Here is a 26,462-nt window from a genome sequence, read left to right as displayed (position 1 = left end):
TTTTATTTGGAGGAATGTGAGGTTTTTCTTTCCCTTGTCTCTCCAAAAGGAATTCCATACTCAAGATGTTCAGTGCATTTTTGGACTGCCAAACCTCCAAACCAAACAGTGCTCCCACCTGGAAATTGGCCGTGTGGTCAGAGAATTGCGGAGTGGTTGAGGTTGGAAGGCGCCTCTGGAGATCATGTCCAACCCCCTGCCCAAGCAGGGTCAGCTGCAGCAGGTTGCCCAGGACTGTGTCCAGTTGGGTTTTGCATGTCTCCAAGGATGGAGACCCCACAGCCTCTCTAGGCAACCTTGTCCTGTTCGATCACCCTCACAGTAAAAGAAGTGTTTTCTTATGTTTAAACATGAATTTCTTGTATTTCAATTTGTGCCCAAAAACCGGATGTGAGGACACAGTGTTTCACTCTGAGGGTGGCCGCGCACCGGTGCAGGGTCCGGAGAGCCTGCAGAGCCCCCATTTTGGGGGGTTCAACACTTGATTAGGTAAGCAAGCAGCCCTTGAGCTTGGCTCTGGGGAGCCGGGGCTGCCCTGGGTGACCTCCAGCAGCGCCTGCCAGCCTGCTCCCCCCACACCCCTCCGCGCACCGGTGCTCGCTGAGGGAGCCGTGAGCCCCTCCGAGGCCCGGAGTTTGGCTGCCTTCACCCCCCGGGCCTGGCCGTGGCGAGGGGGCGCAACCGGGGCGCTGCGGCTGCCGCGCTGCCGCGCTGCCGGCAGGGCGCGCCAGAGGCCGCGCGGCGCGGCGGGAGGCGGCCGCGTCCTGCGGCCGGGAGCGCGCCCGTGAGCAGCAGCGCCAGGCGGCCGTCGTGCCCCGGCGGCGGGGCGCGGGCAGGGTCTTCTGTGTGGAGAGGAGAGGTGTCCGGCGAGCTGCGTTATACTGTTACCGAAGCAGATTAAAGCTTTACCCAAATGTATTTGAATTTATTTATCAATTCGTTACTAAAATCATTGTGAGAGAGTACGGCTGGAGTATGAAAATAAGTTCTGCTTGAAGACTGAAAGTTGTTTCCAGTTTCCTAGTAAAAGCTGTGAAATAACAGGCTGCTGCAGCCCTTCTGAGGATACTTTCTTGTTGCAGCCGGAGGGTTAGAAAGTGGATCTTGACATTCTGTGCTGCAGCACGTTAACTGCTGTGTTGACATATGTGATCTGGCTTTCAGCTGTCTCTTGGGTGTTGGTGGCAATTTAATTTCTATAGCTCAGAGTTCAGCATGGGTTAATCACCCTAATGTTTTTCAGGTTCTTGAGGAATTGATTTAAAATAGCTCGAGTCCTGGGCAGCAGTGTTGGAAGAGGGTGTCCAGTATGCATAAACCTGGGAAAACAGACCTAAAATTTATGCAAGCAATAAAAGTTGTTCCGCTTTTATTACACCAGCATGACTTACGCACATCGTAGATGGAAAGTTGGATAAACGTTATGAGACGCATTCACATTAGTAAATGGTGCCCATGAGAGGGCTTGTTTGGGTGCAACCATATTGTAATAAAAAGTTTTTAATCCTAACCAGAATAGTTATGCTACTACAAAATCTGTGGGTAGATTAGAAATATGAGAATCCCTTTGCAGATTTCCCCCCAGCCCCACCGGTAAAATTTCTTCTTGGGAATTTGGTGTATGCAGGGGGGTGAATCCCCGATGATCATTGTCTGTTGCATTCTTTGGTTTGCTTTACTTGGGATGTGCTGTTTTCCTAGGAAAAGTTGCAGGCAAGCTGTTTGAAAGAGTTCCAGGAAAGCAATACAGAAGACGTGTTCGCTATAGGAGGTCATTTGCTGTATGAGTATTCTTTAAAAAGGCCTGTTAATTGTGTGGCCTGGTTCACAGTGGGGGGAGGAAAAAAAGCCAAATGTTGATATATCATCATTTTTGTGGTATTTACTAAATCTCTGGAACCTAATAGAGTGTGTGGATAATCAAAAGACCATGAAATTTATTTTACCCCACTTCAAAATATGCCAAATGCCAAGAGGTTCTGGAGGTTTACGATTGCTGCCAAAATATCTTTATTGCAATATTTACCCATGGTGTGTGCTAGGTTTCTAATGGGAAATCTCAAAAGATGAATAACTTCAGCTGTGTGTTTTTCTTTTTTTTTTTTTCCTCTAATACACTAGTAGATTTAATTTGAAAATTACTTCTGTTTAGTGAAAATTATATAGAGAGACTTGATGTACTGGTGTAAAGATACAGCTTTTGCTTATGTTTAGGGTGTAAACTATACTCTCGATTAAGTTTGTGTTACATTTTAAGTCTGTGTGCCATGTTTTACTTATCAACTAGTCATCTCTAAAGTGTAAAGCTACTTGATAGGGAATAATGAGGAAGACAAGTTGAAGCTGGTCTTGTGGTAAGCAACTCTTGGCTAATTTTTGGTTTAGGTTCAGTTCAGGTTTGTCAGAAAAATTGTATGAGAGATACAATGTGATCATGTTTTACTTTTTTCTCTGTATGTTTTAAGGGAATGGGGATTGGAGAGGTTATTATTATTATTATTATTGTTAACTTTCTTTTGACCTATAACTAATTGAATTTTTGCTTAAAGTGAGGCAGGAAAAAGATCTGGCAAGGCCTGATCTTAGTTGCTTTTTCTTCTGAGAAATCCTCTGCTTTCTGCTCTCTGTGGAAGAGGCCCAACTGACCTTTTTCTTGGAAATTATGGTGCTAAAATAATGGCTAATGATTAATGTTAACTTTTCAGCATACATCTTTTTCTGAAAGAGCACTATATAATCGCCTCAAAGTTTTTCTAACACATTTTTCTGCTTTGGGAATTGCAGAAGCACAGAATAGTTGAGGTTGGAAGAGACCTTTAAAGATCATTTGGTCCAATCCCCCCTCCTCAAGCAGGGTCACCTAAAGCACGTTGCTCAGGACTGTGTACAGCTGGGTTTTGAATGTCTCCAAGCAAGGAGACCCCACAACCTCTCTGGGCAACCTGTTCCAGTGCTCAGTCACCCTCACAGTGAAGAAGTTTTTCCACACGTTCAGACAGAGCTTCCTGTGTTTCAGTTTGTGCCCGTTGCCTCTTGTCCTGTCACTGGGCACCACGGAGAAGAGTATGGCCCCATTCTCTTTACACCCTCCCTTCGGATACTTATACACATTGATAAGATCCCCCCCCTCAGCCTTCCCTTCGCCAGGCAGAGGTGTCCCAGCTCTCTCAGCCTTTCCTCGTATGAGAGATACTCCAGTCCCTTCATCATCTTAGTAGCCCTTCACTGGATTCGCTCCAGTAGCTCCGTATCTCTTACACTGGGGAGCCCAGTACCGGACACAATACTCCAGATGTGGCCTCACCAGGGCTGAGCAGAGGGGAAGGATCACCTCCCTCAACCTGCTGGCAGTGCTCTTCCTAATGCAGCCCAGGATACCACTGGCCTCCTTGGCCACAAGGGCACATTGCTGGCTCACCGTCAACTTCTTGTCCACCAGGATTCCCAGGTCCTTCTCCGAGCTGCTCTCCAGCAGATCGGCCCCCAGCCTGTACTGGTGTGGGGGGTTATTGCTCCCTAGGTGCAGGACTCTGCACTTGTCTTTGTTGAATGTCATGAGGTTCCTGTCAGCCCATTTCTTCAGCCTGTCCAGGTCCCTCTGAATGGCAGCACAGCCCTCTGGCCTATCAACCACTCCTCCCAGCTTTGTATTTGCTGCGAACTTGCTGAGAGTGCATTTGATCCCATTATCCAGTGGATGCTGGGAATGGAAATGACAGCTTTTTGCCTGACTTGTGCAGAGGGCTTATCTCATAGGCCAAAGTTTCTTATTTTATAGGAATTATTCATCTCTAAAATATTTAGATTTTGAAAATATTTCAATGCTAGGGATTAAATGAAATTTAGTGCTGTTGTACGTGCCTCCTGCCATACTACCTCCTACACTGGGAACTTTCCTTTGCACTGAATGGCTGCTTCTTCCACACTCAGATCCCTCCTTGAAACACTTTTGGTAACTTAATCCCTTAAAGGAGGCCAGCATTTTTATGGAGTATATAATTTCTGTATCTTATGGAGGCCGGTGGTTTCTTTTTGTCCTGTATATTAAATGTACTTATCAGTGTCTGATGTGCATCCACATTTGTTTGCTTTATATGCAGGGCAAGTGAGATTTATCCCAGAATGGCATGAGGAGGTTTTTTTGACCCTAACATTATTAATGTGTAGGAATTAGTGTTCTGTACTTGTTCTGGAGTATTAATAAAGCTTACCTGGTTACAACAGACACTCGTTATTGCAGAACACACTAAGAAGTCTGTCTGCTAATCTTAACATCTAATTTTGCTGAAAACTCGGCAAAAAGCTGACTTACCACATGATTAAGATTTTTTTCCTTTAAATACATGTAGAATGCTAATATCTCCAAAGGGTCTTGCTGTATGGTAATACTCAATTAATAAAGAGAATCGCTACACTTTGTTTCAAAATTCTGTTGAATTCTCAGTTGCCTACTGTGTTGCTGTGTGTGTGCACTATCAATGGGAGATTTGGTGTGATTTTGTGAGGTATTGTGCAAAAAATTGTTGTAATATTGTACAAAAGTTAATTTTCTGTTTTTTCCTGAGTGAAGAAGAGCATATTATTTGAAAAATTCTTCCTGCTCCTGGGTATATGTAGGTACGTGTTTTGTATCTGAGGCCTTTTGATCTATCAAAATTGGGCCCATTCAGTTACTTAAGTATATTGATCTGTTGCTGTCAATTTCGTTAAAAAATGACTCTTTCCTTTTGTGGTGTTGAATGGGGAAGATTCAAAACATCGAATGGCATTCCGCAGAGATCACCTAAAGGGTGAGCGAAATCATGCATGGCCAAGATTTTGGTATTATTTCTGGGCCTGCTTTTATGTCCTTGCTTTCTTGATCCATTATAATGGTAATTATAACTATCATTGGCTTGGTAATTAGAATCGAGTCTAGCACTATTGTTGTGTAACAGAATTTAAAATAGGTTATCTCAAGGTAGGGGATCATTATTATGACGAATGGAATTTGTGTCATCCTGTCAGATTGATGATTTAACACTGATAATGGATGATGATATGACCATGTTGTTGTGAGCAATTATTTTTACCAGTCCATTAACAAGGAAGCATACTAGAATATATACATACTAGAATATATACAAGAACACAAGCATATTATAATTTCTAAAAATGTACTTCATGGAATAATTTGGTTTGGAAGGGACCTCAGGATGCTCAAAGCAGGTAGCTGTGAGGTTGGACAAGATTGCTCAGTCCTCTGTCTGGTCAGGTCTTGGACAACTCAGGAGACAACACTACCTATCTGGGCAACTTCCTCCCTTCCTCCTCCCCCCCAAAAATAGAAGAGGCAGCTTATTTTTTATGTAGAATTGATCCCTTTTAGCAGTGCTCTCTAGATGGGCATTTTTAGCAAGACCTACTGGTCTAAATGCTGCAAGTCAGTAATGATACAGAAACAAATGCCATTTGCATGCACGTCAGTGAGATGAAATAATTTATATCTGACCTACTGGACAAAACTGAACTAATACAGCAGCTGCTTTCTGCTGCAGGGATGGCATTGTATCCTGTGATCCAGAAACAAAATGTCAACACTTTTTTTTTTCTTCCATCACAACCAATAGTTCTCTCTGCATTCTGTTTCAGTGACTTGATCAGATTATTGGAATAGAAAATAATATGTTTCTGAGTGAGCTGTGGTTATCTGTATTATGACTAGCTTCTCTCATGTCTCCAGTTAAGCAATGACCCCATTAATTTTAAAGCTGGATTGAAGATAATTCAGCTAATACCTAATTGGTTCAGATGGTGCTTGCTTTAATAATTCAAAATACCATCTTGGGAAGACTTTTCTTTATGATTCTAGGAGACAGAAGTTCAAATCTCAGCATAGCTGAATTGGCTCATTATCCTCCTCAAGAATGGTGCAGTCATATGAGCAACTTGATGCTCATTAAATGCTTTTTCTGCAATATAAAAATATTGAAGATCCATGGTGCCCGTTCTGAAAGAAGTTTCTTTGATCAGAATTGTCATATATGCTTGTATGCACTTGCATGCATGTTTCTGTGCTCTTGTATGGGATCCAGCTGTACCTGAGGGTAGCTGTACTTCTTTGTGCTTATTTTATGAATTAGTCTGGGTATTTTATTAGCCAAGTGTAAAATCGAATCCTGTATACCACAACCTGGGTGTACAAAATCTAATGAATTGCAGAAGTTATCACAGTGATGTAGACAGACCTGAGACCTTGATGCCATGTGCTGTCATTCCAAGACCATATTTTTATGTTGATTTAAATACCGGGCTGTTTGTGTACGCTAAGCCAGCTCCTCTGCTTTGTTTAACTTAAGGCTTCATCTGAGCTATATATTTTTTCTTACACAGCTCTGGAGAGCAACAACTTTAAGTGCAGTTGACAGCATTGCTATCTCTGCCTACACGTATCAAATCCCCCTGCCATTTCCCTCCCTCCCTCCCCCCCCACCATCCCCTTTTTTCCACATTTGCCTAGTGTTTTAAACAAGATCGCAATGGCCTGTTTTGGTTTTGCTGTGGCTGCATTCCATGGGGGAGATCTGGGTTTTCTCAGGCTGGGAACCTTTTGGCAATGTGACTCTCTTAAGAACGTTGCAGAGTCTTTTGAAGTTTTGGGGAGAAGCAAAGAGGGATATGCTTGCACTGTCAGGGCCCTGACCTCAGTCTTGGGAGGTGAAACAAAGAAAGAGGGTCTCGTGTCTCCCCTACTGTAGGATGATGGGTGCTTAGACCAGAAAAGAGCTGTAGAACTAATGAGGAAAGAGTAGAACATGTGCCAGAGGTAGTGCAGTGCTGTCCTCTGAAAGAATAAAGCCGGAAGAGTTAACAAAATTAATGGGAAGTGCAAGGCTTGTCATGTTATCCTCACCTCTGACAAGACCCTCTGTTGTTTTTCATTATGGATAATTTGCTAATAGTTTCACACTCTGCAAAGAACCACGAGAACGGTGAGAAAGCTGCTTGTATTTGATTTGTCTAACTTTGTCTTCCTCAGGACTCCTCAGGCCAAACTGTAGAAGAACTTGATTTCGATTTCTTTGAAATCCTTTTTGAGGGCAATGGTGGAAGAGAAGTTTTAGTGGAGTATGTAGGACTAGGCTTGATCATCTGCTGTTCTGATCAATGTGTTTTCCAATACTCTAGTTTTGGAAAGAGAGTGTAATAGAGTAGGCTGGCTAATGGCTTGAAGTTTGTTTCCGTCTGCAAAAAGAGATCTGTATACTTCAAACAGGAATTAACATCTACGTCTAAAATATGTTAGAATTTGATTATCAGAGTGTTCACAAAGCGCTAAGAAGAGCCTTCGTTTTTATATTTCTTATGTGTTGTAAGTTTGTTTTAAAAATAATTTTATAGTCTTTACATGGCTGTTTCTCTCACCAGACAGTTAGTTTGCCCAGAGAAAGGACTCAGTTGAGCAGAAAAAGTAAAAAGCTTTCTTACAATCAGGCATGTATTTGCATCCTTTGGTGAGGCAAATGTTTCTTGTCCATTTAAGGTACCTTGTGAGGTTGCTGCTTGCATCTGTTCACAAGCTGAAACTTACTGGTCTAGGATTTTGTTGTGGCAATACAAAAAAGAAATATGTATAGCTTTTTTTTATTTTTTATTTTATTTTTTTTTTTTTAAGTGTAATGCTGCATGTAGAATGGCTATTAAGTGAAAATAAGGTATTAAATATCCAAAGTCATCCAATTCTTGGTGGACTGAGTAAACCATTAAGTACATTAAAATTATCCAATTATACCTGTATTTTAAACATTTAGGCTTCATCTGCTCATGACTCTTTTTTGCCATTTTTAACAGGAACAGAATATTTTCTTTTGAGGTAAGGGTTATTGTATTCTTTGTAATTCTCTGCAGAATCTTCTGAATGTTGACCATCTGGACCTAAACTTAAAATACTTTGGAAAATAGGGAAGATCAAAGTTTAGGAGTTAGATCAATGGTTATTAGAAGCCCCTTGTTTTGTTTGTCTTGCTTTACCCCTCCTTTTTAATGGGTGAAGCTCTCTCCCAGTTGTGTATCTGTGTAGCTTCTGTGCTTGTTTTTCTCACATGGAAGAAGGAAGAAGGCAAGTATGTATTCTGTTTGTTTAATTATTTATTTCTTGCCACTGTGTCCTTTGGTTGGAAAGAATGCAGTTGGGTAGCATGCTGTGAGAATCGGAGCATTTATTTCTGGCTCCCATTGCAATGTGGAAGTGTGTTGGATAGATAAGAAAGGAGTAAATGGGAGCAGAACAAGCCGAATAAAGCTGAGAATATTTACTGTAAACTTAAGAAATTTGGAGGTGGGGACTTCTGTGGGGCATGGGGGGTGGCTTTCTTGGGGACGATGAAATGGGATTGGGGTGGGGGTAAAATCCTAATGTCTCTTATATCCAGTTTGGCAGGGTCTGTGTCATGTTCTGTTGCTTTTACTTTGTGATAAACAGTTTCTATACAAACGTCTGAATCATCTGTAGATGACAATTCAGATTTACAATTCTTTTGTTATCAGGACACTTGCATTCCAGGCTAATAACTTTGACTAGATTAACCCTTTCTGTGGAGAAGTTCTATAGAGATAGATAGGCTGCAGCTCCTGTGTTCACTCCATATTTGTAAAATGTTAAAAGAGAATTTTGCCTGTTCTTCAAGAACTTACTGGCAGGCTCTCCACACAATGCCAGCTGCATAGAACCCTGCTCTCCCATGTTGTCTTTTTTTTATTTTATTTTTTCTTTCTTTTCTATAACGCAGCCTTGACTACTTGGTGCCTTTGTCTTCCTCTCAGTCTCACTGGAAACATGCTCAGAAATCTGTACTTCATACAGTATCTCTCCCCCTGCCTACAAGTTTACTCTAGCCTTTTTCACCTCCTACTACTTGAACACACAAAAAAGTTGCTGCACCGTTTACTCACTGCTCAGTCTCCCAACACGGTGGCGTGCTTTCTGACTCAGTCCCAGTTATTGTCCACCCACTCAGTCTCCTCTTCCCAGCTCAGTCACTGTTTCATTCACTTGTCCCTGTTCCCCCTCACCTGGTCCTTGCTTGGGTGCAGTTCACCTGTTCTCTTGCCTAATACAACCATTCTCTTCTGCACCATCAGTCTCCTATGGTAGCAACTCTTCAAAAATGGTAGCTGCAGCAGCTCCTCATATCGGGTGTTTTGCCAGTGCTGTTGCTGCAATCTGCAGTGTTTTGTGGATGATTTTTCTTGTTTCTCTGCTTGTATTTTCATCAGTGTAGTAAAGGCCCTGTTCTCCTTTCATATGAATCCTGATGGGGCTGCTGGGAAGTTTGCTGCTTCTCTGAGAGGAAATGGCTTGTTGGTATTTTGCAGACCCCTTCCTGTGCATAGGAAAGGGACTACTGAGGCTGAGTAAGAAAAGCAGGCTGGAACTGCCTGCTTGTGAAGGCAACAAGTTAGGGGAGAACAGCTTCATCCTCATATAAGGTAGTCATGGATGAGAAGGGGTGAGGTTTGGGTTGGGACTGATATAGACTGAAAAGCTGCTGAAAGGACTTTAACTTTAAAAATCCATTGTGTTTGCATGTCATCAGTACTTGTGGATAGTAGTTTTGGTTCTCTCACTCCCAAGAAAAGATGTAGTGGAACTGGAAAAGCTTCAGAGAAAGTTGATAAGAATGATCAGATATATGGAATGTTTTCTTCATGGAAAAAGAGATTGCTGTGGAGAGGGTATGAAAAAAACTCATGGATCACAATAGGAAGGAATAAGTAAACAAAACGACTAGTTACTCTATGAAAGCTAAAGGAAATCAAGTGAAACTAGCAGGCTGAATCAACATAAACAACAGAGATTGTTCATCCCACCATACGTGATTGAGCAGTAGAGCTCCTTGCCACACAATGCTGTAGGTGCTGAAAGAGTACGTGGGCTCAAACATAATTGGACAAATTTATGGAAGAAAAATCTGCTGAGGATTACATACAAAGATCTTGCTTCTAGTTGAAGCCATAAACTGGAGTTACAGTGACTTCTGTGGGAGTATTGCCACGTGCTTGATCTGTTTTAAACTATTCCCTAAACATCTGCCACTAATCACTGTTGGAGACAAAATAAGGGGCTAGATCTGCCTGTGGTAGATTCCCCTACAACTGTTCCTGTGCTTGTCTGTTGTGGGTTTTTCAGTGTGTGTGGATTTTGTCCTGTTTCCATTGCCACCTTCAGTGCTTTCTCCGTGGAGTAACTGAGAATTCAGATAGCAAAAGATGATGTTGCAAATGGATCTCCAGTTGGTGCAATGCAGTGGGTGCCCTTTGCAGCTCTAGTTCTCTGTCACCTGCTGCTCTGTGTGGCTTCTACAGTTGCTTTTTATGTGGTCTAGTTTATGCTTTCCTCATGGTTTTCACAAAGCTTTCTGAACAGACGTAGGAATGAAGAGGGGCCCTTTGAGACAATGGTAGCTGTAGTCAGGCTTGCCTAGAGAAGCCTTTTGCTTTCTTAAGGTAAATTGGTGGTAGGTTTCTTGGACTAAGTTACTTTAACTTGCTTGATTGGGTGAGGGAGAGGTGCAAGGGGAAAGGAAAAACTCTGTGTACTCCTATTTGAAGGAACATGAGTTACCTGTCTTTAAATTGAAATCTTTCATTTTTGTGACTTCCTGGAAAAGCACTATTTTTTATATATACATATTTGTTGAATTATGTTTGAGCATCATGAAGTTTAAAAAAAAATCAATGTTGCTGACTTTTACTATGAATCTGGTATGTTCTAGGAATAGATTGATTTGTCTAGAATCTGAAGAACTTCAGGATCTCTTGGAATGAGAGAATAAATAGAAATATCAAAAGAATAAGTAGTATAAATCCACAATACTGAATTTTCTTTCTGAGATAAGCAGGATAGTTGCAACTCCCTTTGGAGTATGTGTAAATGCATGAGTGCATAATGGTATGGGATAAAGTTGGAAATCAGAGCATCACTACAAAGGAATAAATGAATGTGGTATTCATAAGTCATGATAATGTAGGATTATCAGATTGAATGTTCATCTAGCTAGGGTCCTGAATGATAATGGTTAGTACTGGGAGAAAAATGTGAGTATAAGTTGAATGCTGTGCAGTGGGACAAGGGTCTCTCTTGCAGCTTAGGCACTTTCTGAGTGAGAAGTTGCGCTGAGATTTTTATGTCTGATTGACGTTTGAGAGATTTATATTTCAGTAAGTTGCCCTGTCTCTTTTTGAACCTATTTATGTTTATAGCCTCCAAATGTTGGGGGGGGTTGAAGTGGGCCAGTGGATACCCCAATCTAATAATGCGTTGAGCATTTAAGACAGAATCAGAAAAGGGACCTTTTATTTGTGGTGATTGTAGATAAAGCATCTCATTTCATACTACTGTGGTCTTTGCAGGCAACATGTTCAGAGAAAAGGATTAACAATATTATAGGCTGGTCCTGACATAACTGCTTGTAAAATCAGATTATATAGCTGTATGCAAGGAAACTTCTCTAACAGTGAACTTTGGCTACTGTGTCTTTGCTTTACAGGACTCAGTGGGATCATTCTTACAATATAAAATACTTGTGTATTGGGAAGATAGTAAGTAACCTTCACATGAAAATTCTGGCTTAAAAAGGAGAGCTTAATGGAGCTCTGTGCTGTGCTGCAGAACTGTGCTTTTCATGAGCCTCAGCCTGTAGTTATTGGAAGAGGAGGTAAGAGAAGAAAGAAAGAGAAGTACTTTTATGTAGTTTGTGGGGGAAGGTTGGATTAAAAAATAGTAAGATCGTTGTTTTAGACTTTTTAAAGGATTAGAATATTAGTACAAACGTATGACAAGGAAATAAAATAGGGCATAATTGCCACTCTCATATGCCTAAACAACAATGAGCTAGACAGCAGGCTGTAAAACTGTCAGCTTAAACAACAACAAAATTGATGTTTTTACAAGAAACAAACCCCAAAAAACTCATGAGGGTGATTATTGCCATCTGCTTTTTAACCTTTAGATGCACTTGAGTCTCATTTTCCAAGTTTGTTTTTCCTCTGCGAACAGGAATGCTAGATTCATGGCTTATATTACTTTTTATTTTAATTTAAAGAGTCTGCAATTGCTTTTCTCTTCTGTAAGACCATTTCCTAGTTAAAAACCTAGTACTAATCATAAAAGTTGTGGAGGGAAGTAGTAGTGAAGTGGTGAAGTGGATATTGGAACAGGGCAGAAAATTCTTTTCTTGTGTGGCCTTATAGTTTGATAGATGTCTTCCGTACTTATTGATGGCTTCTTAAATCTAACGAGCTCTGAGAAGAAACTGGGTCAGAGGAAAAGTCCTGTTTTGGTTTCTTCAGTGTAAGAAAGTACACTAACAAAGATGAGTGCATCATTTTTGTTCATATAATAATGAAGATGCTGAGTTGATTCATCACTTTCTTTTATGAGTCTAAGTGAATGATATTGCACATAATTCCTTGGTTCCCATCCTGGATGCTTAGTATTTATAAATATGTAAGCTAAAATCGTTATAGCAGAGTCACTGTGTTGGAAGCTAATTCAAGTAGAACAAGTAATTGGAGAAACGAAAGAAAGGAAAATCAGAACATGATTTTACTAAGTATTGGAAGGCAACATAGTTTTTATGTCACACTTGTACAATGTGGAGAATGTTCTACAGTACTACGATGAAGCAGTTCATTTTTGAAGAAAAGAATGACAGTGAGTTTAAAAAAAAAAAAAAAAAGCCTTCCCGTGCTATATTATTTTGAAGTACTCCACATCATATTTTTATAACTTCACAACAAACTTGAGCAAACTCAAGTTGGCATGTTCACATGTTTAAGTCATGGTTTAATGCAGCAGTTGCTTGTGGATTGTGACTTCAAAAATTTGGTTGTAAAGAAATAAAAATTTATAAATACTCTGCATGTGAGTTGCATGGTTTTTTTCAGTGATGCTCAGCTGTTACTTAATTAATTTGTAAGTAATTTGGAAAGTGGTGGTGGAAGTTTTCTATCTGTCTTGCATGCTCCAGATATTCTGAACAGTCAGGAGTAATAATGTAGACAATAATCGTTTAGCTTTGACACAGTCATAATCCTTGTCGTCGTCACAGAGCAGAAAAGTAAGGCTACTGGTGATATAATGTGTGGTAGTTTATTTTCACATTTTGGATAGGGAGGGGTGATTTAAGAGACCACTGAATGCTAATTTTTGTTGCTTTGTTACCATGCGTATTTTAAATGGAAGAACAACAAATGGATTTAATCTTTATGACATTTGCAGCCAGCAGATCATAATTCTCCATCTGCTTATTAGCAGCACTGTGTTCCAGTTTTAAAAAGAGTAAAGGAGATGATAATGTAGCTTGTGTGTTTTCCTGAATGAGAGCAGAATGATGATTTCATGGATAAAATATTCTGAAGGAGAGCCCCAAGTGTGAGTAGTATTGTGGAGTTTGCCTGTAAGACAAAGCACCTTTCAATGTATCTTTTTCCCTCTAGCACCATGCTGTTTTTTTAAAATCTACTTCAATTCCCAGGCTCCTTAGCTCACAAAGTCCTTGCACAGTAGTTGCCACTTTTTTTTTTTTTTTTGCGTTTTTGTACATTTCTTAGCACAGCAGTTCTTAGGCTTTTTCAGGCTTTGTAGGTGTTGCAGCAATAATACGTGACAAATATTAGATCTGAAACCTGTGGCTAGTGATCTACTTGCAGTCCCTTCTGGTTGCTTTCTTTACTGGCATTAAAAAATGTTAAGTTGTACAATATTATCAGACTTGTACAGAATTGTTTAAAAAGTAATTGGACAGTATTCTGGGGAAAAAAATCCATCGTACTAATAATTCAAATAATATTACCTCTGGCTCAGGAAGTTCTGGAGCTGCAAATCACTTCACTGTGGAAGAGCATACCAAGGAAGAAGTTAATGCTTGCTTTGTACTTGTTTTTTTGTTGTTGTTGTTTTTTGTTTTTTTGTATGTGTCTCATATAGGCCACTGTCCCAGATAGGATGCTGAGTTAAACAGTTTTTTGGCCTGATGGTATTGCTGTTCTTACCCCCCCCCCCCCCCCCCCCCGATCTCCACAATTTCTTGATTGCTGCTTTATTGGGCATTTAAATCCTTAGCTTTCAGAGTTTGGTTAGCATAGTGTCTTATGTGGCAAATTTCCAATGTTTATAGGATTAAAACAAAAGGAAGTATTGGTTTGCTGCTTACATTTAAAATTTGCGGAATTAATACTTCTCTTTCACATCATGTAATGCCTGATTGGTTGCTTGCATTCAGTGAAACTGAAACTTTAGTCTGTGTCAGGCTCTAGTCCCAATACATTCAGTTTCTAAAATGAATAATGGTTTAGTTTCTGCAAGATGAAATTGGACTGATTGCATGTGAAGAAATATAAACAAACAATACTGGAAAAATAATTGAATTATGTTTGGTCTTATCAGCTTGATTATGTAGTGTTTCAGAGAGAATAAATTATGTCTGTATTATGGAAAATCAATACTTGCTGAAACTCCTAAAATAAAACCATACACAGAGGAAGAACTAGCCCAAACAAACTAATGAAATGGAAGCATAAGACTCAGAAGAAAATGATAAATACAAACACAAAGGAACTGACAAAAATTGAGGATGAAAGTAGGACTGAAGAAACCTGTTTTGGAATATATCCCCATATACAGCTGGCAATGAACATCACCTCCTTCGTTGCAAGCAATTGTAGCTTATTTAATAAATCAAAGGGTCATGCATTTTGTATGACCTGTCAGGTGCAATTTGTCTGCCTCCATCTGCATTTATTGTGCAGATCAGGTAAATCCTGTTTTGTTGCCCTGCAGATAGCTAGATGTTTTTTCTTTCACCTATTTTGTATGCTCTTCACCTTGCAATAAGTCATTTCCAGACCAAAGCGTTACGAATATTGTGACAGATCGTGTGTTATGTAAAACACTAATACAATTAAAATGCTTTGCCTTTTAATTTCCCAGCGCCTCAAATGCAATGCTAACCTAATTCTGAGACTGTCCTGTTTTTACTACCTGTGGACATGATTATGTCTCATATGTGATACTGCACTTCCTGTTCCTTTGAATTTTCTGTTGATTCTGCACCTACAACTCACTGTTACGGATTTGTCCTAGATTCTTTTCTCTGACCCTGTAAATGGCTGTTTTAACTATGTTTAAAAATGGGGGAGGAGAAAGTAGGCAAACGTTAGATTTTCAGGTTCTCCGGCATTGGTGACATGTCCAGCAAGTACTTTGCTTTATTACCAAATGACCCAACTCTCAAATGAGTAAATTGACATGTTAACGGAGCTAAAATTTATTACCATTCCATATGAGTATCTGAGTCTTGTTTACACTTGTTTTTAAGGAAGATGACCCATCTAGTATAATCTTACTTCTTTTAAATAGATAAATACAGTGTTATATATAAGAGAAAAAAATATCCCTCTCACCTAGGTGTTTTTTTCCTGCCTGGCAGGTATATAACTCTAGTTGTAGTCTTGTGCTGTTGTGGTTACTTTTATATCTATATAGTCAAAGATAATTAGAGAAGTATTTGCAGTTCAGGATTCAAGTGTGCTTTGAAACTGGGACTTTGCCGTTAAGGTTGTTAGAGGATAGGTGGGATTTTCTTTTGTATGTTAAATAAGAAGCAAATAATGTGGTGCAATTTAAAGTTTTAATTCAAACAGTATGTACTGAAATCAAGGAATGCGTTACCCTAGTTTTGGTCCTCATTCAGCTTGTATGCAATCACTTGAGATTTTCTAAACTGCAAATGAAGATATTCCAGGATTTAACAGACCAAAGTACTTAATGCTCCAGAGATATTAGATGGTTTAGGAGAAGGGCAATGGAACATGGGGCTTGCTGGCTTTTGTATTCAGCTACAAAATGAGAGGATTCGTTGCATTCTTTTTTTAATTTTAAGAGATCTCAACTATTTCTTTAAATGTCCCATTTGTACTTTAGAAGAGTGTAAGAAGAAAGGATCTTATTGACTACTTACCTCAATACAATGAAAAATTGATCTTGTCCTGTTTGAGCCAAGAGTGTTGTGCGTTTGAGGGTTAAACCACGCTGCATGTTATTAAGACAAGTAGCCTGCATGATTGTGGTAAGTGTGTCACATCCTCCCTTCAACTTTGCCCTCCTTGGAGATTATGGCAGTCTCCGAGTGGTTTGCCCATTAGCCAACTGGGAGTGGCTCAAGAAAACTTCACTAACCTGTGGATCTGGTTCTCGAGCAAACTTTCAGACTTAACAGTATCTTGGGACGCCTTGCCAAGCCCAATTAGGAGAGAGGCATGGGTCCTGGGGCAGGCTTTCAAAGTTTGGTGGAGAACTAATCTGTAATTTTGTGATGAATTTAATTGTGTGTGTTCAAAGCATGTTGTGTGGGGATTACTGTTTTCTTCTCTCCTTGACAACCCAATAAACTTCTTTGTAAACATCAGACTACTGAAGAGCTCCCCTTTTCTTTATGAACACCTTCCTCCCTCTCCCCATTTCCACTGCAGAGTGGTGTTGCTGGCTGTGCTTGAAGGTGGATGAGCAGCTAACGGCTTTGACATTAAATGCATACAGAGTGAATGCCACACATCTTTGTTAAGTAAATCTTAAAATCTTTCTGCTCCTCCCATAGGGATTTTTAAAGATAGTCTACCAAGTCAAGGCCTATCATCAGAAACTTACATGGCTCGATATGAAATGCCTGTCATTTTTAGCAATCTGCATACTTTTTTATTTGAATTCCTTTCCTTCCTGAAACTTATCTAACTCTGAATTCACTTTCTCTCTGCTGTGTTTTTAGGTGCCCTCTTCATTCTGCAGTCTGACTATCCTAGAAACAGGAGATTAGGAATGATTCTCTCTCCTGTTGCTTCCCTTGCTCTGTGAAATACGTATGCTCACGTGGTCCTGTCAAGTGATAATTAATTGTTGATAGCAAGCTTTTTAATTATTTATTCTTTAAGTAGTCCCATCCTCTACTTTGTCCTGATCAACATTTGTTTGGGTTTTTTTTCCCCCCTATGTGAATGTGTCTTTAGGATATCCCACACAGAAGTGAAAGAAAATGGCATAAGAACTGTATTTTTCATATCTCTCTAGGGTTTTCTTTTCCTTTAGGATACAGTTAATCAGAAAATGAGTATTTGTAAAATTTGATTTTGAGCAATCAAAAAAAACTATATCCATAACACCTCAAGGATGTGATTTCTTTCCTGTTATTTCCTCATCCTTAGGGCATCAAAGCAGACTTGTTTTCCCAAATGTTATCATATTGGAGCTAATAGTTTAATTTGTAAGACACGAGCAGGGTTCTGGTTGGAAGAAAAGGACTTCCGAAAGGATATTCTGTGATACTAAACAGGGAGCTAATTACTTCTCATGCAAGTTTTATCATTTCTTTGGTTAGCAGGTAGTTTATTTTTATAATCATAATAGTAGCTTGCAGTTTGTAGTACTTAGGATAAAAAAAAAAAACAAAACAAAACAGTGCAACTGTCATATGTAACACAGGTTCCCAGTGTTGGAAGGACTGGACACAGACATGGACCATCTCCCAGATGCAGGTGTTGCGTGCGTTGTTAGGGGAACTGTAACTACATAAAAATGTTGTCTCCCTTCAGCAGGTGGCTGAGGGGTGGTAGAGCACTAGATTGGCTGTTAACTGCTGTTACTTTTCAGTTTTGCGCTGATATGATTGAAGTAGCTTCTTTGGGCTGTCCAGGTGGGGAGCATGCTTTCCGTACTGTCTCCTGCATATCTGCCTAACTGCTCGGATTGCATGCTAGGCTGAGTACGTGTGCGCAGAAGGTTACGAGAATGAAACTAGGTCCATCTTCCTGCCTTTGGTGCTTGTGGCCTGGCTGGAGGGTGTTGCTGGAGGCTTGCGCTGTGAGGATACTGCTGGGATCGCAGAAGGCAGGAGTGAACCCTAAATAAGTGACTGAATGGAGAAGGCCCTCTCAGCATGTATCTGCAGGTGGTTTTGATTCTGTGCCTACAGAAGTCAAATATCTCGATCATTCACTGAAAAGGAGGGTAGGATATGAGAGACAGAAGAAGGGATAACAGAAGGGAGGTGGAAAAGGGACTGGAGATTAGGCTTTGAAGAGATAGAGGGGGAAATCCCAGGGGGCGGAAATAGGGAAAAGAGAGATAATAGCCATATGTTATTATAGAGGAAGTACATCAAGTTCACAGTTCATTAAGTTTATTTTGCCTGTCCTCCTACTTGTTTGCTTTTCATCTCATGGCAGAGAGTTAACATAATCCATTTATGAATGACATAACTTTATAACAGATTATCCCATATAGAAGTATTGCATGAGATTCCTACAGTGTCGCCTTTACTTGAAGGTCTGAAGAGGAAGTGAGTCATAAGGAGTTTCGGCTTTACAGCTTGTCCCTCCCTTCGCTCACTAGCCGAAAGGTGTGCTGGAATTTTCCAGGTACAGCGCTGGGAGAGGTGAGAGGGAGAGCGCGTAGGCTGGGATTTGGACAGGGAAGGGCTTCTCACAGGGAGAGCTCTCCATACACTTCACTTTGGTGAATGAAGGAGTATCGAAAGATGCAAATAATTTATGGAAAAAAATGCATCAGCTGTATTTTAAAATGTCCAATACTGTCTTTATGTTTATTACCTTTTTATTACCATTTTTCCTTTATTAATTTGAAACATATACTGACTTTTTTTTCCCCTCTCTCCCGCATGGATTTCAACACATTTTTGTGCCTGTGCCAAGAACACTGTGTTCTGTTAAGTCATTTAGTGACGTTGAGTGCTGGCCTGAGGCCAAGCTGGGTCAAGTTCATTCAAATAAGTTTCAGTGTACTCTCTCCCTCTGTGAGCAATGTCAGTCCTGTCTTCACATGATAGGTGGCTCTCTTGTGCTAGTTTTCCAATGAGCTTGGGATTTCGGGGCTTTAAATTGTCAGGGCTTTTGACTTTGCTTTAACTTTGGAATAGAGATTTTAAAACCGTACATGAAGCTATGAGGAGAGCAAATGAGATGGTCGTGGGTTTCTGGAGGAGAAAAGATGATCTGCAAGTTGTGATGTGTTTAGTATTCTCTCTTTTCCTCTGTCTACTGACTTTTTTTGACCCCTGTCCTTGTGACAAGTTGTAGTCACAGTGTATATTTCTGTCTTTGAAGTGGGAGCTACTCCTGAGTTTCTAGTGACAAAATCCTGCTCACGACAAAAATAGATAAAGGGGCATGTAGTGCATGAAAGCTTCAATGACTGTGGTAGTTTAATTGCTTCCCTTCCCTAAAGAAGTTTGCACTTTGTTCTCTTAGTCCTGTGGGGTTTGGGCTGCTGTTAAAAATGTATTAATGAAGACATCCCTTCTTCAGGGTGAGCTTCCCATTTACGGGAATTGTCCTGTATCATGGTGTTGAAAAGTCAGATCGGTTTTCTTGGTCTCTTTATTCCAGCTTCCTTTTCAGGGGACTGTGTTGTTGCTACTTTGCATAGTAGCATACTTTTCCTTCCTGTAACCCTACCACAAATCACACTAGATCCCCTCCCCTCCCCTCCCCTTCACTTCCAGTAACTGCTCTGTGAGCAATAATTTTGGAACTACTGGCAAAATAAGAGTCTTTTGACAATCTCATAAAATCCTTACAACAGGACAGTAGTTATAACGCCAGAGACATCAGTAAGCGATCTCTAAGACAACTGTTGATATTTTAGTATCTGATGAGAAACTGATTCTTCCCTTTTGCTTCTGTGATTTTTTTTTTTTAATCAAGAATGAGCTCTCTGGGACGATCTGGTGTTTCTAGAGAGAAAGCATGAATATTAAAGAGAATGGAGAAGTGAATTTGCAGGTCATAATTTAGATCTATTTGAACCATCTTTCTTATTTGGCCATATTAGCTTTTTTATTTTATTTTTTTCTTTTTTAGCTGTGCATCAGGTTTCTAGGTCTTGGCTCACTTGATGTTTGGTTTTTAAGGGAGAGAAACATAGTAATGTCAGGTTCCCATGATTCAACACCCACTCTTGAGTTACCTGTTGGTGCTTGCCAGCTTATCTTCTCTGTGTGGGAGAGCGGAGGATAATCAGATTTGTGTTCATCACTAGGTGTCACTCACTTGCAATTACTTAAAGCATGTTTCAGGGCAAAATGAAAAGAAACAAAAAACTCTTTTGCTTCCTACCCCCACTCACCCAAATTGGGGATGTGTGTGGAGGGGGAGGAAATGATGTAAAATGTGGAAAAGAATTCTTTCCCATAAAACTATTGTATGTGGTGTTTTGTAATTTTTATTGCTTTATACCATATCTTGATCTGTGTGTTTGTTACATAGCTCTGCTGATGCAAGATAAAATTTACTTTTATATTTTCATTGATATTTTCATCCCTCCATTATCAAGTATGAAAAACTTAAAGAATAGCAGTTGATATTGTAAAAGATACTAAATTTAAAGTGTAGGAATAGAACTACTGGATCACATGAAAAAGCGCTTAGAAAAAAATTTTGATGGCCAAACCTATAACATTCTTGGGACTTGATCACTGGAGTTAGGTTGGGCAAAGGATGAGGATTAAAAAATGCACACATATATTTGTCAAGATGATTTACACTACTGTTATCTAGCAAACACTGTGGAATGTGGTGCATCTCCTGGGTCTTGGTGAGCTCTCTCCCTCATCAAGTGCTTTAGTGTGGGGAGTGTGTTCAGTCTTCAAGCTATAAAATATTCAAAAATTCTAACACCAATGCTTAAAAAAAAGAAAAAAGGAAAAAAAAAAGGAGGCTAAGCAGTAAAATTCAATAGATTCCATACACGTCAAATACTCCAAATATATCAGAAGTGGAGTTTCCAGGGAGGATAAGTGTCAGTATGGAAAACTGGAAATTTTACTGGCAAGGGTGATGCTTTGTCTCCTATATTTCCTCCCCTTCCCCTTTCTTTCTCCCTGGAAGAAGTGGGTTCCAACCCAATTCTGTTGTTCAGTTTGGAGGCTGGCACTGCTGTGGATCAAGATGTTGCATAGACCCTGGCTCACCTCATTCAGGTTCAAGTGAACCAGTTCTATATTACGTCTGAATTAGTCTTCTCAGGAAACTGAATGTCCTGGAGGGTCTCCAGACAGAACTTACTGTAGAAGGATTTCTAAAGTGCTTTGGTGGTGTTAAAATTGTACTTCCAGAGTGTCAGTGAAAAACTGGGAAAAAAGCCTATAACTTGTCTATTGTACGTTTCTTTTTCTCCCTCTCCCCCATGTAATTAGAAGTGTTAATGTAAGTGATGGTTATACATACAGAAATTCTTTCCATTTTTTCTTATATATCAATATTAGCAGCTATTTTAGGTCAACTGCTGTTTCTTTGAAAGGTAACCTAAACCAAGAAAAACCCCTATTATACAAAAATAATTATTCCTGTGGACCTAGAGTGATGATTTGCTGAAGGTAACAGTAACAGAGCAAATCTGTTGCAGAGTTGAGAACACAGTAAGAGGAAGGAAAAGATGCTTTTCTGTTTGGTTTGCATTGAATAAGATTCTCGGAGCCAGAATACTCTGCACAAGGGATATGTGGATGCCCAGAGAACTTCTGTACGTATCCTGAACACTAATCATACTAACAAGTAAATCTGTTAAGCACTGTGTCACACCCCGTATTTGCAGTGTCTTTGCTCATATCTAGAAGGCCTTAAAGACAGCATGAATTTCTTATGACAGTTGAGGAGAAAACACACAGCCTCCACTGATACCTGCATAGATATGACAAAACTCTTAATCATAAGATTTAGTTTGCCTTTGCTATGATTATAGGTTAAAAGATTCATCTCCCTGTTCTGTCTCGGATTACTAAGTGTTTGTGGCTGTGTGTCACTGTATTTATCTAGTATTTGAATTTAACCGAGAGTGTGTTTGGATGAATAAAGTAGCATAATTTCCTTCCCTTCCCCTGAAGGAGAGGTGGGTTTCTTTAAAGTATGGCAGCTATTATGACTAACTATATAATTACACCTTTAATCAGACTAAAATATTTTAGATATACAGTAGCCCCATTTGGCCCCTCAGTGTTAAACTGAAAAGCCTCTAAAGATGCATAGTATGGCCTGTAGTCATTGTCATCACCTTTAATCACTCCGCATACTAAAGCCACTATGCAGTAGTATAAATGGCTCCATTATTTTTGGGAGAGGGAAGGTGAGAGTAAGACGGAGAGAGTCATGTTACTGTAAATTCCTTTTTCTGCCTCAAAATCTGCAGAGACGCTATCATTTTTTCTCTTATTCTATTTGATCACCATTTTGCCAACCTTCAGTGGATTTTTTTCTGCTCTTGCGTTTTCAGTATGCTAATGCTTTTTTCTTAATTACCCTGCTGAAGACAAGCAATGGCCAGTGGTAGTCAGATAGGAATCAAGAATGCCGCAATATTTAGAGCAAGAGAGGTTTGGAGGTGGATGTGGCTCTGAAGATGTGGGGAGAAGTTTTTAGTACATCTAGGCTACCTAAACTTCTGGGAGGCTGGTGGGTGTGGAAAGCAACTTGTTCAGTGTGTGGTGCAGAGAGGCATGGCGGCTAGAAATCCTCTCTTTCCCTAAACAGTGATGTAGGTGAGTTTGCCCTCACATCCTCGCAAAGGCACAGCCTGGCAGCTGTCTATTCCATTTTATGCAAAATAAATGCAGTTCTCAAATTTCTGGCATACTGGTGTTCAGCCTCAAGATAGGAAAAATGTAGTGTTACAACTAACACATCAGTTTTGTAGCTTACAACTTTCCCTGCTGTGTTAATCCTGTCATTTTAATAAAGCCTGATAAGTGTTGTTACTTGCAGACCTTGCTTAAACTAGCAGCTATTTAAAAAAAAAAAAATCTTTTGCTCTGGTGTGAAATACAGTAGCTTCCAGTATTTATTTCTGCTCTGCCTGTTTTATATATATACATATATATGTGTGTGTGCGTATGTATGTATATTTAGGGTTTTTTTTCATGTGAAGAAAATGGAAGAGAGGAAGGGACAGATACCATTTAGTGAAGAAGGCAGAATCAGAATGGCAGTCTGCCAAATAGAGCCAGGTGTATGGATTTAGCAAGGAGGTACATACAGTTTGTTTTTTGTCATTTCCTTAAGTACAATAGGTTCGTTTGGGGCTAAAAGGTTAAATGTGGTTGGGAGAATAGAAAATGGCCAAGAATACTATTTTAGAGGGTTAGAAAGAACCTGAAGGTTGTGTTGTAAAAACTGATCTCAAACTGAAAGGCCCAGAAGCCTGAAACAAGCAGACCTGTGGTTCTAAGAACATGCGTGTGACCTCTTACGCTAGACAGGGTTTTCGGGCTTAATTATTTATTGTCCAGTTTTATTCCATCTGGAGTGAAAAACCTCAAGATTTGTATTTTCAGAATGGTCTTGACAAGGATAGAGTTGGTTGCCTGTTACTTCATGTTTTCTCACAACTTACTGAGTATACAAACTTTGCGTAGAGATGTTGGTATAGCATTAAGATAAGGGCAATAAATTAAAACAAACATAGTAAATGGGAAAGCCTTTGTAAAAATGTGCAGACAACTGCATTCAGCACAGTTGCTGAGGGCTTGGCCTTGAGCTCCTGACTGCCAAGGTAATTCATATGATGTAATTGTGCCAGGCCCACGCTATCACAGTATTAAAGCAAAAGCTGCATCTGTGAACTGTGCACATTCCTAGTTATATTCAGGTATATCAAGAAGGCAGTTGGAAAATTTTTACTTATCCTGTGTATATATATACATCGTTATAGCTGAACACAGCTTGTGGAATTGCTTGAAGTGGGTGCTTTGGTGTATGAAGGGCAAAGTAAGTCTCTGTTGCTGGCCAGGTACTAGAGAAGATAGTCTTCATTCAGTAGCTTTTGTACCTAAATGTTGGTTTAAATAACCCTACAAATATGCATGTCTTGCCCAGCTGTAGAGGAACATTTTCTAATAAGATGTAAGAATGGGCTAGAAAAACGTGTGTAGCCCACTGCTTTGTCTGTGATTGAGGTCAGACATCCACAGTCTATGCACTGGATATGAGTATAGGTCAAGCTAGATGGGTTGATTGCCCAAATAACGTTACCAGTTGCTTTGCTGCTAGCTGAAAGTGGATTGAAATAATCCCTGATCTTAGAGAAGGCTAGATACTTGCTTGAATGATACAAAGTTGTGAGTGATAGTGAAAACTTATATACACACACATGCGCATGCACGCACCCCCAAGTGCTCTGTTTTTAAATACATTTGTTATATATCCCATGATCTCTTAATAGAGGCATAATATAAATATCCTTGTATTAGTGAGACAGTTCTAGGTGTATGCCTCTAGCCTGTCCAACTGATAAGTAGGTTCAAATGTGACAACTGTTAGAGTATCTCAATTATGTCCTTCCAGAAACGAGCACAACTCGATGGGAGATTTTTGATGTTTTGCTTTTAATTGGAGATACATTCTTAAGATATTTACATATTCCTAAATGCAGCGGCTTCTTGTGGTTGCATGTAGTTTCTTCACATAGCCTTCACAAACCCGTTCTGCTTTCTGAAGTTTTTGGAACAGTTAGTTAATTCTACTCTCCATCTTCCTCTTTGACTGAAATTTGCAATTTCCTTTGGCGGAACAACTTCCTATTGAGTACTAACTTATCTGCCACTTCGATGTATTTTAAATTTTTTTCTGAAGTCCTGAATGCATTGCAAAATCCAGTATCGTCTTCACAGCTTGAATTTCTTCACTGCCTGAATTGAGGAAGTACAGAAGTGAATAGGAACTTTTCTAACCAACAAATGAAAACCCAATTAAGTTGTGCTTGGTCATGCTGTGTCATTGTAAAATTCCAAACTGCACTATTTTAAATCTGGTTAGGTGGCTAAGGAGGACTGAATTATAGCATATTTGCTGCGACTGGCATTGACTTTTGGAGATTTGCTTTTTGGGAGTAGTGTGGATTTCCAAAAAATGCTGCAATATGTTTGGAGCCAGATACATAAATGAACTGATTTCTGTGATGCAGCCTACCACCATGCCAGAGTTACAGGAATCCACGTCCTGGACTGCATAATTGCCATTAAACTTAGATTAGATGCCTGCATTCTATATACAATGAACAGGAGAGCTTAAATGCTAAATACCAGGATTCACAGCTACCGTCCTCCGGACCAAGGAACACTTAAGCTCTCTGGTGTTCCTGCATTTTATCTAATGTTTGTTTGATGTGGAACAGGGATTGGAACTCAAGCCTGGCGGTTCTGCCCTACTCTTCCAAGTGAATATATTTTTATAACAGTACTCGTTAGTTATGATCTTCAGACCCTGTGAATCTTGTGCTTTCTTCACAGTGGCCCAGCCTTCAAGGGAAAGGTAGAAATGACCTTATGGCCTTGTTTGGCAGTTTGGGTGCTTTCCTGAGAGGGGGGAATTTAAACTCTCTTAAGATAGAGAGTATATTGCTAGAATTTTGGTTGCTTACTGCTTAGGCTGAAACATCTAGACTATGATGGAAGAGGTGAGCATTTACACCTATGGATATGCTTTTTGGTGCAAGCAGTGCTTTTACTGCATGCTATATGTTGAAATCTCTGCTGACACACCTACTGAATCAAGCCTCTACGGATGCTTAGGTATAGAAGTACCAACTTTGTACTCACAAGCTTAAATGTGACATAAGACAAGAGACCAGCAGATTTGCATTGCATCTGGGTATGCACAGAAGCAGTGCTTTAAGAAACTCTTGAAATACTAGATACTGGGTTTGTCTAGAGGCTTAGGGGAGAGGACTGGAGGATTTTGTGACAGAGCTCTTGGACTTTGGTGTTTAAATGCCATCTAAATGCTTTTTGGAGTCTAAGTCTTAGCTTTTATAGCTGTAGATAAGCTTATGTTTTTAAGTGCATAGAACACTAACAGTGTTTCTTCTGTGGTCTCTCTGAAGTTGTCGAGAATGATCAATACTCTCTTATTTTAAAGGTTTATACAGTTAAGTGAAAGTTTTCAAATGTCCTTTAAATTTGAGCATCTGCCTAGGATAAATTCAAATGCAGAAGTTTCTCAGTTTTGTTTTCTCCACCCTTGGGTGCTAAGTATCAGTTGTGCTATGCATTTTTAAATTTGAGTCAGTGTCAAGCACCTGTGAAAACTAAGTTTGAAAGCCATGTTGCTAAATACAATTGAGAGTCGCTTGTGAAAATTTTGTCTTAAACAGTGCATCCCAAAACCACAGGAATTTATGTTAGATCTAGTCTTAAATGTCAGGCTTTTCTGACTCATTGTCCTATGCTTACCCCACTAGATCATATTTTATTGTGAAGGTGCACATGTTCAGGCAGTACTTTATAAACCTCATGCACTTTTTTTTAAAGTAGATCCTTGGGTTCTTATTACAGCTATGTTTTCCTCTTCTATATCTGAAAGAGGGACTTCCCCAGAGTTATACATCTCCTGAGAGCAGTTTATTTATTTATTTACTGAATTCT

At 39.7% G+C, this 26,462-nt stretch overlaps 1 protein-coding gene across 8 annotated transcripts in view; it reads left to right on the top strand.

Annotated features, from left to right (window-relative positions):
- Positions 1-26,462, top strand: part of SPIDR (scaffold protein involved in DNA repair) — a 211,514-nt gene that overhangs the window by 13,986 nt on the left and 171,066 nt on the right. The window contains exon 1 of one of the 8 annotated variants that reach the window (XM_064507567.1): positions 16,001-16,109. The exons of the other annotated variants lie outside the window; for them this stretch is intronic. Coding sequence (XP_064363637.1) covers positions 16,077-16,109 — 33 coding nt within the window. The 5' untranslated portion in view covers positions 16,001-16,076. Of the gene's footprint in view, positions 1-16,000; positions 16,110-26,462 lie in introns of those variants that run through there. 8 annotated transcript variants of the gene reach the window in all.

The sequence above is a fragment of the Dromaius novaehollandiae genome, chromosome 2, assembly GCF_036370855.1.
Source record: "Dromaius novaehollandiae isolate bDroNov1 chromosome 2, bDroNov1.hap1, whole genome shotgun sequence".
NCBI classification, from domain to species: Eukaryota; Metazoa; Chordata; class Aves; order Casuariiformes; family Dromaiidae; genus Dromaius; species Dromaius novaehollandiae.
This window is presented reverse-complemented; position numbering and strand designations above follow the sequence as displayed.